The sequence below is a fragment of the Lampris incognitus genome, chromosome 1, assembly GCF_029633865.1.
Source record: "Lampris incognitus isolate fLamInc1 chromosome 1, fLamInc1.hap2, whole genome shotgun sequence".
Lineage (NCBI taxonomy): Eukaryota > Metazoa > Chordata > Actinopteri > Lampriformes > Lampridae > Lampris > Lampris incognitus.
The window spans coordinates 133,042,448-133,057,414 of NC_079211.1; the positions used below are offsets into that span (position 1 = coordinate 133,042,448).

General features: G+C 41.7%; 1 protein-coding gene across 4 annotated transcripts in view; it reads left to right on the forward strand.

Annotated features, from left to right (window-relative positions):
* The window catches only part of golga3 (golgin A3), a 34,431-nt gene that overhangs the window by 12,756 nt on the left and 6,708 nt on the right, over nt 1–14,967 (forward strand). For all 4 annotated transcript variants that reach the window (XM_056296505.1, XM_056296520.1, XM_056296528.1 and 1 more), the window contains exons 10-18: nt 205–366; nt 622–990; nt 1,752–1,829; nt 4,282–4,545; nt 5,190–5,284; nt 5,434–5,650; nt 6,744–6,887; nt 7,782–7,979; nt 14,622–14,738. In XM_056296505.1, coding sequence (XP_056152480.1) covers nt 205–366; nt 622–990; nt 1,752–1,829; nt 4,282–4,545; nt 5,190–5,284; nt 5,434–5,650; nt 6,744–6,887; nt 7,782–7,979; nt 14,622–14,738 — 1,644 coding nt within the window. The remainder of the gene's footprint in view (nt 1–204; nt 367–621; nt 991–1,751; nt 1,830–4,281; nt 4,546–5,189; nt 5,285–5,433; nt 5,651–6,743; nt 6,888–7,781; nt 7,980–14,621; nt 14,739–14,967) is intronic.

The window sequence follows — 14,967 nt, forward strand, 5'->3', positions numbered from 1 at the left end:
AGGGTGCTATTTCCTCTAGATATAGGACTGTTTTATTTTTTTCAGATGGGTTGAAGTCACCCACAATCCTTTCAGAAAAAGTTTCATTTTTTTGCTTTTAATTTTTTTGTGTGACACTACAGTCACTCATTTCAAATTGTTGATACTGTGTTTTGAAGTGACATCCCTTTTTTCGTTCAGTATATTACTTTTACCCTGGTGTAGGCTGACATGTTGACCCAGGAGGCAGCTTACCAGCAGATTCAGGATGCAAAGATGATGGTGGAGGATGATCTGCAGCAGAAACTGGAGGATTTTGAGGAAGAGCGTGAGCGCCTATTAAAACTGGCCAACACAGCTAGTGCTCTGGAAAGAGAACTAGAGCAGGCAATTACATTCATTCATTCATTTAATTTTAATTTTGAATCAAGTAATTGTTTAAAAAAAGTGTTTAAGTCAAATTATTATTTGGGAAACCTACTTTTATTCATGAATAAGTCTTATTTTTGTTGATAGTAATTATTAGTTTTATTTCTTTTTCAGTTTCAGCCAGTCTGAGGCCATTGACCATTTCCAAAAATTATAACTTTCAATGGACACTGAAAATTCTTACTTCTGCTTTCTTTTATCCAATTCCCTCAGGTGAAGTTGATCCTTTCTCAGAAAGACATGCAGCTGGAGTCCCTCCAGCAAGAGCACTTAGAGCTGATGCGTCAGCTAACTGCCACTCAGGAGAGCCTGCACACCAAAGAACAGTCCATCAACCAGCTAGAGGCTCGCTACTTGGAGCTGGAAGCCCAGCTGGGAGAGCTGCAGTCTGAGAACAGTACCAAGGATGACAACATCCAATATCTCCAGAATGAGAAGATTGTCCTGGAGGTTGCCCTGCAGGCAGCCCGTGCTGACAAGAGCCAGCTAGACGACGGCGCCGAGCGGCTGGGAGATGATGTGCTGGTGGCCTCAGACGTCCTTGATCAGCTCAGACAGGAAGTCCAGGTCAAGGCCTCTCAGGTGAGAGACATGTATAGTAAGGGTATGTGTAGTGATTTGTAATCTTAACATGTAATTTTTTTTGCTCTGCATTCTTTCTTTAAAAAATTATAATATGATAAATTTTTAAAGTGTTTTTAGGATAGAACAAAGGACAAGAATAAACAGCTGAGAAGTGAAATGCACAAGATTAATAGCAGGGGACAGAATAGCAAAGGAACATTATACATTAATCCAGTTTATATATCTTTTTCTATTTTATTAACCTTTGTCAAGCTGCCATCTTTTGTCCCGTCATTTACACCGTTTTTAATTTACTTCTATTTCTGACCCTGTTTTGTTTAAAGCCCATTGCATTTTAATATATGAATTGTGTTCTATGAATTTGATTAAGGGATATGTGTACTTTTGTGCTACTCTTGAAGTCAAATTTGTCCCAGACTGTGTTTTGAAGTTGAAAGGTGACAACAAGGTGATTACTTTGTTGAATATTAATTCATAGTGGCCATTTTGGATCAGTATCTGAAACAGAGACTCCAAAAACTGAGGCCTAGAATGATGGAGTTGCAGATGGCTTGTATGAGAATGCATAAGAACAAAGGCTTTTCACAAGCCATTTTATTTGGTGTATTCATTTTGACTCACCTTTCAGTTATTCATATATAATTTACCATATATTAGACTTTAACTTGGTGTGTGTGTGTGTGTGTGTGTGTGTGTGTGTGTGTGTTTAAGAATGTTGAGAAAGTAAAGAATAATGAAGGATTTATGCTTACTTTTAGATTGAAACGTTGCAACAGGAAAACAGCACATTAAAAAAACAAGCCCAGAAACTGAAGGAGCAGTTCCAACAACAAAAGGTAAGGGATTTTTCTCCTGTACAGCTTAGCAGGGCTTCGGCGAAGATCTGGGAAGTATGGAAAAGTATTTGCAATGATTCTGACCATGTCCAGGTTTGAAAGAGTATATTTAAAAACACAAAAGAATAGGAATATGTGAGGGTAGAAGCTATAATTTACTTGTCTTGAATAAACACCACAAGGTATTGGTAATAACATTAACCAAGATTTATAGGTACAAATGTTGAGTGAGAGAACCCATATCAAGAAATTGAGGTCTGAAAACATACAGCATTGTAAAATGTATTGCAATTACAGCTGTTGGCTTAATTAGAACCTGTCACCAGTGTTCAGGGTCCTCCCTGCCTATTATATTGTTAGGCTATTCTAGACAAATCATTCAGAAAACGTTGTTATTCGTCCGTCTCAGTGACGAGGACCATCTAGTAATCCTGTGATGGATGACTGATGATTTGTGCGATGATTAAAGTGCGCATCATCAACCCCACTCTCTCATCCGAGACCACCTAGTACCAGTGGAAAGACTAAGCGAGACGACTGGCAATGGAGACGGATGCAGATTTTTCCTCAGGGTTTCTTCCTGAAGCCATTCCCGTAAGGCAGCGGAGGTTTTTAAATCAGAGTTTTCCTTCTACTAGATGAACTGCATGACAGGGCTAATGAACTTTATCTACCCGGGTTTGAAATCAGAGTTGTCCTTCTCCTAGATTGGCTGCCAACCAAAGCTAACGAGTCCAATTCAGAAAACTAAAAAGGGTGGTCAGGTACTTCATCCATCCTCAGGGAAAATAAGCAGCAGCAGCATGTGTTTTGCTTACTCCAAAGAAATGCATGTTATGGCTTAACAAAATATAGTAGTTGTGATTATCACAGTGTTGGGCCTCATCTTGCAGGCTAATGTTGCGCAGGGTGGAGAAAGACTTGATTATGTGTACATCACAAAGTTTGGTCAACTATTTTCATAAGTTTAGCAGGTAACCATATTGTGACTCCAAACCCTCTGAAGCCATCTCTCTCTGTTGTGATAAACCTTGGGTCATAACATATACAAGACAAGAAGTTTCTCAGCCACAATGTCTATCCATTTGCTTTTTAGCCTCTCTTATGCAACTTAAGACCAAAACTTTCATGTGATTAGCAATGAAGGCATTCCTCAAATTGGACAACATGTTCTTGCTTTAGATGAGAGAAGAGGTTTAAAGTATTTTTAATCATTATTGTCCCTTGGTTATTTATCCAATCATGTGCATATGAAGAGGACATGTCCTCTCTTGGGCACTGGATCCTTGATGGCAGTGATTACCAAAGTGAACGTGGGTGTGCGGGAGATGAGGGGTGACGATAAGAATAGAAAATTAGAGAGGAACAAAAATTTAAAATGGGAGAATGTTGTGTGCCATAGCAACAAAACAAATTTTAAAGCCAAAGCTTAGGCTACAAAAGAACACAATTGCTTTTGATGGGGAGAGTGAGTCATGGAGTGCTGGCGTGGGCATAAACACTTTGCATCAGAGTGTTTAATAAGTGGCGGCACTCTCGAAACATCCTAAAAGCAAAGCATAATCACGCCGGCACGATGTATAGTGATTACCATCCCACTTCAAGCACTGGCAACAAACAAAGCCTGAATGTCCACATGAAATGTGGAATGTAGAAAACTGCACAAGTTAGTTAAGGAGCAAATATTTCCCACTGCCATAGATATGGTGTCAGCTCTGCTCGATGAGGCAAGTGCCACAAAATTCAAAAACAGCCCTGTGGCAAGGATTAGACACATCCAGGGTTTCCAGGGCACAGAGACTTGGATAAAGGTGAAATTTGAGGGCCCAACAGCCAGTTTGTTTTAAAACGCAAAGATTAACATCACTAGGATAAAATGAATAGTTTGAAATACTCAGACTTCAGCAGAGTTTTTCCTCTGTCAGAGAGCCATCATGGTCTGTGTCCCCGTGGCTTCTGCTCTATCCCTGTCCTTAGTTTGTCTCCTACTGTGAGTGTTAAGTGTTAAATCTGCCTCAAGTTAATTAGGCTAAATCAGGGCAACTGGTCTGCATTCCATTCCGTCACAGTCCCACTGTCTGATAACACTTTCAAACTTGGGCAAGCAACCCATTGAGAAAATAAAAGCCAAGCACTTCTTGATTGGTTAGTTTGCTGTATCAACGTAAAGTCATTGATGTTTGATTGGTCATATCGATCATTTAAATGTCATAATAGTTTGACATCTTATGTTTGCTGTGAAGTTATTTACACTTTTAGAAATCTCAGCACTTTATAAACTTGAAAATGTATAAAACCTCCCCCATTCTCCCAGAGAGTATGCAGTTTCAACCCTCCTCCAGTCTGCTTGTAAGAGAAAAAAATACTTAGGTGACTGCAATGTGCACTCTTCTTGAGCGAACCCCCGTAGTGTCACCAATATCCACGGAAAACCTCATCATTGATTGTGCAGGTGATGGTGGAAGCCTACCGCCGGGATGCCAACTCCAAAGACCAGTTGATCAGCGAGCTGAAGTCCACTAAGAAGCGTTTGGTGGCAGAGGTAAAGGACCTGAAAAAGGAGCTGCTGAGCACCCAGGGGGAAAAGCAAAAAGCAGAGTTGGGCCAAGCACTGTTGCAGAAGGAGGTAGTGAGGGTTCAGGAGCAGATGAGCAGCTTAGAGGCCCACCTGCTCACCATTCAGAAAGAACGGGACCAGCTGGAGACCCAAATTCAGGTATACACTCAGATCTCAAATCTTAGTACAGATGATTATTTAGCAAATATATAAGCCAATATATATGACTCTGTACAGGCATTTACTTCCAAGTTGTTTTAACCAGTCATGGCCTTTTATTATACAAATCCAACAGTAGTAATAGTCTAGATGTCTAATTTTTCAAGATTTCACGTTTTTTTGACATACCCTGTCAAAAATTCACATCTTACTTTTGTAATAAATGGTGCCATACAGACTAAATTATTATTCTTTGATTTCCATTTTGTTTCCCCCACTTTAACTGCATACTTTTTGTCCTTGTCATATCCCTGCCATAGATGGATTTATTATTGTATGAGCGACCCACATAGTCCAATCCAAGAATCTGCACACCTCAAACATATGTGCTTTCATCAAACATGCGGATTTGTTAGTGATGTTAGTAACTGCTTAAAGACAATCATAATTTACTGTTTTGTCTTCAACAGTTTCACAGAAAATACTGGTAGTATTCCAGATTGAGCACGCACATTCAATTCCTGTAACAGTAAATTACCTTGTGCTTGGACGTAAACACTCACTTTCTGTGAAAGTAAGTCACCTTGTGTTATTTTATGCGAAGCTTTTCGTAACTTGGGGTATTTTTTTGATTCTCTTCCCAGTCTCTGCAGTTTGACCAGAGCCAGCTAGCGGCTGTGACGGAGGAGAATGATGGGCTGAGGAAGCAGGTAGAGCAAATGCAGGCAGAAGCCAAAAAGTGAGTCACATGCTCGCGAGACTGGTTTCCATAGCGATGGCTTGGAACCAGCCTAAATCTGGATGAACATTAATGTGAAATTTGGGAAATAGGTACAACATGGATGAAGTGATGTAATTGTCAATGCAACCTTCATCCATTTTGCACAGGGCCATTTCTGAGCAGAAAGTTCGCATGAAGCGGCTTGGGACTGATTTGACCAGCGCTCAGAAGGAGATGAAGGCCAAGCACAAGGCCTACGAGAATGCAGTGGGCATTCTAAGCAGGAGGCTTCAGGAAGCTCTGACTGATAAAGAGACTGCTGAAGCAGAGCTGGTCAAACTCAAAGCCCAGGTGTCCGATGGGGCCAACAACCAGGCCCTACAGGTACAGTAGGACTCTCATTAAATATCCAACTTTTAAAACAATAGGATTTTTTCCCCACACATTTGAAAGCAGACCATTCCAAATTAAAATCTAAGATTACCAGAGGGGCAGTGTTTATATCAGTTGGTGTCCCCTGGTTTCAGTGAGCAATACTGACTTGTGAACTTGTGGTCATAAGTTAATTCCCTTTAGGGGAAAAAAAATCAGAACTAAACATTCTTTAGAGAAGACTTTTTTTTAATATCTTAAGTGATCATTAAGTTCTTAGTGGTAATGTTTTTAATAAAAGTGATTAAATGTACCACTTTTCTCCCCTACGCCCCTTCATTACCTAGTATGTGATGATTTTTGGGACGTGCCGCATTATCCATTTTATTACTGGGGCTAGGGTTGGAGTGCTGTTTATCTTGTCCACAGTCTGTTAAGCATCTTTTCAGAGTCTCTAGATTCTGAAGGCTCTGCTCTCATTGGCTATCTGCAATGTCAATCACAAGAGCATCTACGCACTTTCAGATGACGCGGGTGCATTGGTTTTCATCAGTCCACCAGGAAACAAACTTCCTGTAACAAAATCAGTACAGCAAACAAAAACAAAGACCTTGCAACAGTAAGAACAAGGAGCGTTTGTAATCACTGGGTTTGAGAATGTTTGTAAAATTCACAGCATCTCATACCTAAAAGATGTTGCCACTATCCTCCTTTGAGACTGCTGGGCCATTGTATGTAAGGACCAGTTTCACGTGAGTGTTTTCTTTGGTAGCACCATACCAGGATTGAGCACTCCTAAACGTCATGCCAAAGCAAAAGTGTAGTGGCTGGTCATTTTGAATTTCGGTCAAAAGACCTTTTCCAGTCAAAGTAGATGGCTCTTTAACTCGTTAAAAAACACTTATGGACCAGACTTTTGGCCAATAGCCAAAGGTCTGGCTGCCAAGCGAGACTATGGTGCTATACCTTCGAATTTTATTTGTATGCTTTTAACAAGTTTTGGGGTTTTGGGTTATTCTGTTATACTCCCCCATAAGTCACTCTGGATAAGAGCATTTTCCAAACGCCTCAGTTGCAGTATAACACATATGTATACTTTATCCAGGAGAAGATTGAGGCTCTGCAGGCTGAACTGCAGGCTGTTAGCCACAGTAAGACCTTGCTGGAGAAGGAACTGCAGGAGGTGATTACCCTCACTTCTACTGAGCTGGAGGAGTATCAGGAGAAGGTCCTGGAGCTGGAAGATGAGGTATCCCCTGTTCTCTGCTTCTTGATGATCTGAGGCGCAGTCACACTGAATGCACTTGACATGCACTCATGGCTATAATATGATCAAGGTCTAGTGCTCGTGTAACATGAAAGAGCACCGCCTGTCTCGGCCTGTGCTGTCTCTGCGTTATCATCGTCATTAAACCTTTTATCTCCCCTACCTCTTCCAAAGAAACCCTCAGGCAACGTTTGTTTTTTACCGGTACTCATAGTAGCTAACTAGCTGCTAGTAGTGAGTTGAGAGTGCGTCTGAGTTATGAAGTTAGTTACCGTTGGTCTGCTGAATGCCACGTGAATGATTGATAAAATTACATCATTTTACACACGTCAAGTATCTGTTTAAAATTAAAAGCCCTCTAGCATTACACGGTCCAGCCTTTATACCGGGCTTTTATTTGAATATTGTATATCATATTGTTTCCTTGTGGCCCGGTAGCAAATGCTTTGCAGCCCGGTGATGGCCTGGCGGCCTGTCCAGGGTTTCTCCCCGCCTGCCGCCCCATGACTGCTGGGATAGGCTCCAGCATCCCCGCGACCCTGAGAGCAGGATAAGCGGTTTGGATAATGGATGGATGGATGGATGGTATAGTGCTCTATGGTGTCAACTGGTAACACTAGAATTTTTCTGCTAGTGGCTAACTCTCTTGTAAGTCACTTTGGAAAAAAGCATCTGCCAAAAGAGTAAAAGCAAACTGTAAATATGTATGTTTAATTCAATTTATAACTTCCGTTTATTTCAAAATGGATATTACCGCTCATCTGATTTTTTTGTTTTTGGTGTTCCTGGTCACATTTATATTTAGTATTTCACTCATATATTACTTTCGGCATCATTAAATTCAGGTGATTAAATTAATATAATTCTTATTCACAGCTTCAAGAGTCTCGATGCTTCAAGAGGCGGATTCGAAAGTTGGAGGATGCCAACAAGAAGCTTGCACTGGAGCTGGAACATGAAAAAGGGAAATTAACTGGATTAGGGCAATCCCACAGTGCATTGAGGGAACACGCCAACATTCTGGAGACCGCCTTAGCTAAAAGAGAGGCAGATCTTGTCCAACTCAATTTACAGGTGAAATTCATATTGGATCTCATGTTCCCTCAGGTTTGTTAAGTGTTAACTCACAGTTACCAGACAGGTTTGGAAAATGCTGGGAAGTATGGAAATATGAATTTATTTTCAAACTGAAAAATATGAGATGTATCTACCAAGGTGTGTAAGGAAAACTGTCAGAACTTCTTTTTTTTCCCCCCAATAATACATATATATATTATATATATATATATGTATTTAAATTTATATCTGATTTTTCCCTTTTTCTCCCAATTTAGTGGCCAGTCGCTCCCTATTCTAATCCAAACACCCACCCTCGTACTGCATGCGTTCGCCAACTGCATCTCTCCATCCGGCAATCTTGAAGGAGACGCCTCGCCACTTCCGTGACAAGGCAAATCCAGGCTGAACCACTGCTTTTTCCGACACACCCAGAGACGCATTCACATGACAAACAAAAGCCGACTCCGCCCCCCTCCCGAAGACAGCGTTGCCAATTATTGCTGCTTCATCGAATCCGGCCATAGTCAGATCTGACGAGATCGAAGCGCAAACCCCCACTGCATCAACACAAAGCCGATGCTTAGACCGCTACACCACTGCGGACCCACCCCCAATAATATTTTATTGGAAGGAACATTGGGTGTACAAAAAAAACATACAAATACAATATAAATGTAAATGATTGTCCCTCCATATTTTGGTAATCTCCCACCCAGCCCTCACCCATTAACGATGCAAAAAAGGTTAAAAAATAAACACCAAATACAGTAATAATAATTATAAGATAAATCAAAAACTACAAAATACAAATAAAATAGGTTATCAAGAGCTTTACATGAACAAGATGCATTCAAGTACCAAGTTCAGAAACATGAAGCACCATGTACAAATGAACTTAGTAGTAATTTCTGTTTACATAAGTCATGTTTTATGATGTCATACATTTTACTGATAGCAGAAAAATATATCCCATATGCCATAAGTATAATAGTCTACACTGATACACAGCATCCAATTAAAATTAAGATGTATAATACAAGTGGTCTTAATCATAGGGAAGCACTGTTAGTTGGTCAAAATAACTTGCTTAAATGCGGTGGGGAACACAGCCGTCGTAAGCAAGGAGTTGATGATGTATGTGACTGCGGGGTTAAGTGTGGGGGCAATGGTCTGTATGAGGTTGGATGGTATTGGGTCCAACGGACATGTAGTGGGATGAGAGTCCAGCAGAAGCTTGGACACTTCTTCTCTGGTCAGGGGGGAGAATGAAGTGAGTGAGGCACTGTTAGCTGGCAGCAGCAGACAGAGTTGGTCAGGCTCAGAACTGGTTACTGATGGCAGAAACCTTATCAGTAAAGTATGAGGTGAACATCTCAGGAGTGAGTTGAGGTCAGAAGAGGAGGCAGATTTGAGTGAGTTAAAAACAAAAAATGTTTTTCGAACGTCAGTGGCGCCACAGATCTTGTTCTGGTAGTAAGTGGTCTTAGCTGTTTTTAAACTGGTGGAGAATGATGCTAGGAGACACTGATGGTCACTGAGGTCAGTGGACTCTGGTTTTACACCATTTTTCTCTGTGCCACTCTGAGCCCCGTCCTTTGCTCTCTGATGACCTCAGTGAGCCATTTACTGGGGAGTGGGGGACATTACAAGCAGGTTTGGATGCTAGAGGGCAGAAATTAAGAGAGGCTAGTGAGGAACAGAGTGTGTCTGTAGCCTCATTGACATGGAGTGAAGAGAATTCATTATGAGGCGGCATGGAAGCCAAGACGTCATTGGAGAGCTGGGTTGGTGTAAGGGACCGGAAGTTTTGGCGGAAGTAAACCCTTTGTGGAGGAATGAGAAGATGTTCAAGTAAGGAGGCCGTAAATTGAATAAAAGTGGTCTGACAGATGTTAGGTGACAGTCAGATTTGCTGTGGAGCAGTTCCAAGTCAAAATCAGATCAAGAGTATTGCCCGCTTTGTGTGTGGGAAGGGTGGGGATGTGTCTGAGGTCAAAGGAGGACAGAAGAGACAGCAAGTCAGTCACTTGGGTTTTGTCAGTAAGGATATTCATGTCTCCCATGACATTCAGTGGTGTGTCATCGTCAGGAATGGCTGAGAGTAACATGTCTAGTTCGACTACAAAGTTCCCCAGTTGACACCCTGGCGGGCGATATATGACGACCACAAATAGCTTAATAGGAGCAGTAACCATGATTGTATGGTATTCAGAGGAGTTGTTGCTTAGTGGAGAAAGCTTAGTGAATTTCCAGTCTTTGGAAAAGAGGACACCCGTACCGCCTCCACACCCAACAGAACGGGGTGTGTGTGGAAAAAGCAGAGTCAACAGAGAGTGTGGCCAGTGTGACTATGTTTTTTGGACATATCCAGGTTTCAGTCAGGGCTAGTACCTGAATGTCTGACAGATTAGCAAGTGCTTGAATAAATTCTGTTTTATTTACAGCCGATTGGCAATTCCATCGGTCGCCTCACAGCAAGAAGGTCCTTGGATTGAGCCCCAAGGTAGTCCAACCTTGGGGGTCGTCCCAGGTCATCCTCTTTGTGGAGTTTGCATGTTCTCCCCGTGTCTGCGTGGGTTTCCTCTGGGTGCTCCAGTTTCCTCCCACAGTCCAAAGACATGTAGGTCAGGTGAATTGGTCATACTAAATTGTCCCTAAGTGTGACTCTGTGTGTGTGTGTGTGTGCCCTGTGATAGACTGGCGGCCTGCCCAGGGTGTCTCCCCGCCTGCAGCCCAATGACTGCTGGGATAGGCTCCAGCATCCCCACAACCCTGAGTAGGATAAGTGGTTTGGATAATGGATGGATGGAAATTCCATAAGCCAAAAGTAAAGGAGCAAATGAGTAGAGGAGGCTTTCCTGAGTGAATAAAGGTTTTCAGGGATGCATTTTTTGCGACAGGTGTGATTTTATTTTTATTTTTTCCGATAACCGTGAATGACAGGGATGTCTTTTGTAGTACATGGTGGGTGAGGCAGGCAACGAGAAAAAAATAGTAGAAAAGGGAATTACCAGTCACTGTCCTTGCTCGGTAGACTCGCAGTCAATTTGGTCTTAACACAATGACACACAAGGACTGATGCTTCTGCTAACGCTACAGCGCAGCTGTGTGTTTAAATACCAGGAAGTACCACAGCGGAACCCGCCCCCATCGGATTTTCACAACAAAGGAAGCAATAGAGGGCGCGACCTGCATCTGCTCAGTGCCTTGTATAGAGAGATTCTGGCCAACTGGCTACACGGGCACCATACTGCCAATTGGTAGGCAGCCCCATGCGCGTGCTATTCAAAATCGCGCTCACTTCATGATCTCTCAAGCTGCACTTTCAAAGAAATAAGGGAAAACAGAGATAGGGTGCTGAGTGAGGTTCTCAGGCACGGTGAGCGTGGCTATGGTGCAGTAGGTGTAACAAACGTAGTGACGGCAGGCATGATGGAAAGGACGCGTCAAGTACATTTCGGGTGTTGTGAGTGAAGCTGAAGTCGGCGTGAGTAAACTGGATGGTACTGGTGATATACTAGATATACTACCTATAACATGCACGAAACCAGGGGGCCCACCCAGGCCGTGAATTTTTTTCCCCAAATGACATAACAATGGAGAACACATTGGCCTAGAGGCTTCTGATTGGTTCTGACCAGGATGTAGGCGTGTATGTCATCAGCAGGAGAGCAACGATAGCATTACGTTACATTTGCCCACATGTATTTGTTTACACTTTTCTTTCACCCAACTACTGTTGATACTGTTATAGAGATAGATCCATACTCTGAAAGTTTGGGTTTGGGCTTGTTATGTGGTCTTCCTAAGGTCATGTATTTCTTTATCAAAATAAAAGGTCTCTAAATATAAGGCAGAGTTCATGATTTTTGAACTTTCTTATGGGTAGGGCTTGAGTCGTCCACAATTAGCAGTTAGCAGTAAGTGTACATTTGAGGGGATAATAGGTGTGATTTTTTTTTTATCATTGCGTACCAGTAGTCAGAGTAAGTGGTTTAACACCAGATCAGGAGAAGGGGCTATAGTAATAATGTGTTTCACTTTTCCAGTCCATGATGGAGGTGATGGGTTTCTTCCTGATTTCATCCTGACACAGTCACAGGCACTGAGCAGTGGCCTCTGCTGTACACATGTAGATTTCAACCCAAAGAAATTACTCCAGAGACTTTAGTTTTTATTCAATACACTACTGGTGTGGTGGGTAAATTGGAGATCGGTACCAGTATTACATATTTTGCAATGTTCAGTAGGCTACTAGTGAATGATAATGAGCAATAATATCAGGGACACTTCAGAAATATTAGGCCTACCTGCCTCAGCTCAGGCTTAGGCCTGCCACTCAATCCATCCCATATGACAATCTGATACTGTTTACATTTGCCTGATTTATGTCAGCAGTTATACATGGCTTGGATGTGCTATACAACTGATTTCCGTACATCAATACCTTACAGACTCTCGGATTGCTCTAGGGAAGTTGGTTTATTGAAAAATCATAAACACTGAAATGAACTCACCGAGCACAAGTAGGAATAAGCTGAGGGGGACCAGCCCGGCCTGCGAATCGTCACGGTCCAAACTGCCCTCTTTTGTGCAGCCTCTGGAAATCGATGCATCATACGGCCTTGTCCCAGCCAAGCGGAACAGCCCCAAGCCGCACAACACACCATTTCTCCTTCAACTGCTACAGATCGGCAAGAAATGGGCTGAAAAGGCAGGAAAAATCATTGAAACGTCATGATGACAGAGCCAGACGTTGGTAGGCAACATGGTGCCCGTCAAGCACGTGACAGGCTCTCAGCCAATCACAACATGTGTTGCAAAGATCAAAGGATGGCCAGACTCTCTCTATACACGGCGCGCACAGCGATGTATCTGCTGACCCATCTATTGAGGCTCAGAGAGTGAAACTAGCAAGTGCTCAACCTAAGGAAAGCCTGATAATGACCTAAATCCGAATCAAAACTCAAAACAAGTTTTAAATCACTTACCAAGTGACTGCAGTCTCCTATGTTCAAGATCAGAGCTTGTTCTGCTGGGTTTAGTTCAGTCTCTGTTATATGCGAGATATGAGTTAGATTTATTATTACTGCATTGTTATAGTCATGATGTTTTAGGTAAAATATATACTTTATACTAAGACAAACATTTGACTAATTGATGCTAGATGTGAACTGTATGTAACTGTTCCAACTTGCATACAAATTCAACATAAGAACAGACTCAAAAACGGAACTCGTTCGTAACCCGGGGACTACCTGTTAATAGGTCATCTGCATATAAGGACAAATGATGTTCAATACTCCAATGACGAATGCCCTTAATCAATGGGGATGCTTTTAGAGCTATGGAGAGGGGTTCAATGGCTATAGCGAATAAAAGAGGTGATGGGGGGCAGCCCTGATAAGTTCCTCATGAGGGGGAAGTATGGAGAATGTAGATTATTGGTACAGACGCTCAAGCCTGTGGCGAGGAAAAGAGAAGGCGGACCATTGAGGGGAATTTTTCCCCAAAACCCAATTTTTTCAAGACTGCAAATAAATATCCCCATTCTACCCTGTCGAATGCTTTTTCTGCATCTAATGAGATAACTACCTCTGCTTCATCTGATGGAGATGCAGAATGAATAACGTTTAGGAGCCGATGTACATTAGAAAAAGAGTGGCGGCCCTTCATAAAACCTGTCTGGTCCTGGGAAATAATATCCACCAAAACGGTATCCAATCGGCATGCTAGCATTTTTGCCAGTACTTTTTTGGGGGGCGTGGTTGTCTGTGAATGTTCTCATTCATCCAGGTCATGGTTATCCAAAGGAATTGAATCGAGTGCAACTGGACTTGGTATATATCCGTGAAGATATATACCAAGTCCAGTTGCACTCGATTCAATTCCTTTGGATTACATTAACTTGTGTATCATGTTGTAAAAGTAAAATGAATGAATGTTCGAAACGAGTGTAGATAACTGGCCTGGTCTGTGGCAAATAGGTTGTGTTGCCCCACTTGAAATAATTAAAATGTGCCTAAGTGTCATGAAAACTGCCTAACTTGAATCCAACAATGTTAACCATACAAATATTATTCATAATAACATTTGCAATGATCCAGTTTAAAGCAATATCTAGGTTACAAAATAGAAAAGAAAATAATATTGCTGGCATTGCCAACTTTGTCTAGCATAAGCTAGCCTCTCTGGCTAAATACAGCCAGTTGGCCAAACTTTAAATGACAGCATACAGCTCACCGGAGAAAATGTAAACAACATAAACCACTTACATAGGATCAGTCCAGATCAAATGAATAGCCAGTTATAGTGTGATATTCAGCACAGTCCCGTTCTATCCAAATGTTCTCAGGGCTTATTGACTGGCATTCAGTCTGTCTGATCAGTTCAGGTTGATTCTGTGTTAACTGTCAGAAATTCTAATAGCAATCTGTGATCATATTACTACACAATTGTGTTGTAGAATCACCTTTATTTAAAGATTATAAGACCTGTTGTGGAGAATATTTTGCTGTGGATTGAAATCATCTGAAAACACTGCCCGAATAGTATCAGCAATGATGAACCAATGAAACTGAAATCTATAAAATGTATGCAGAGTTGATGTGGAAAATCCGTGTACATTTTTGTATATTCACTCACACTTTTCTCTAGGTTCAAGCTGTTTTGAAGCGCAAAGAGGAGGAGGACCAGCAGATGAAACAGGTGGTACAGACTTTACAAGTCGCCTTAGAAAAAGAGAAAGCCAAAGTCAGGGACCTCAAAGAACAGGTTAGTACTTAAAGCACAACAAAAGGCATTGTAGTTTTTAAGATAAATTATTTTAGATCAGACTCATCCAAACTAAAGGCCTATTGAATCCTCCATGAACATATTTGCCCATAAACGTTTTCTCATAAGTGATGGTATTATTCATTTTAGCCTATTTTAATGTAAGTGAACAGTATGAGTGGTGATTTTAAGATCACTTGCCTAAGAAAAGGCATTGCTTCATGAAATG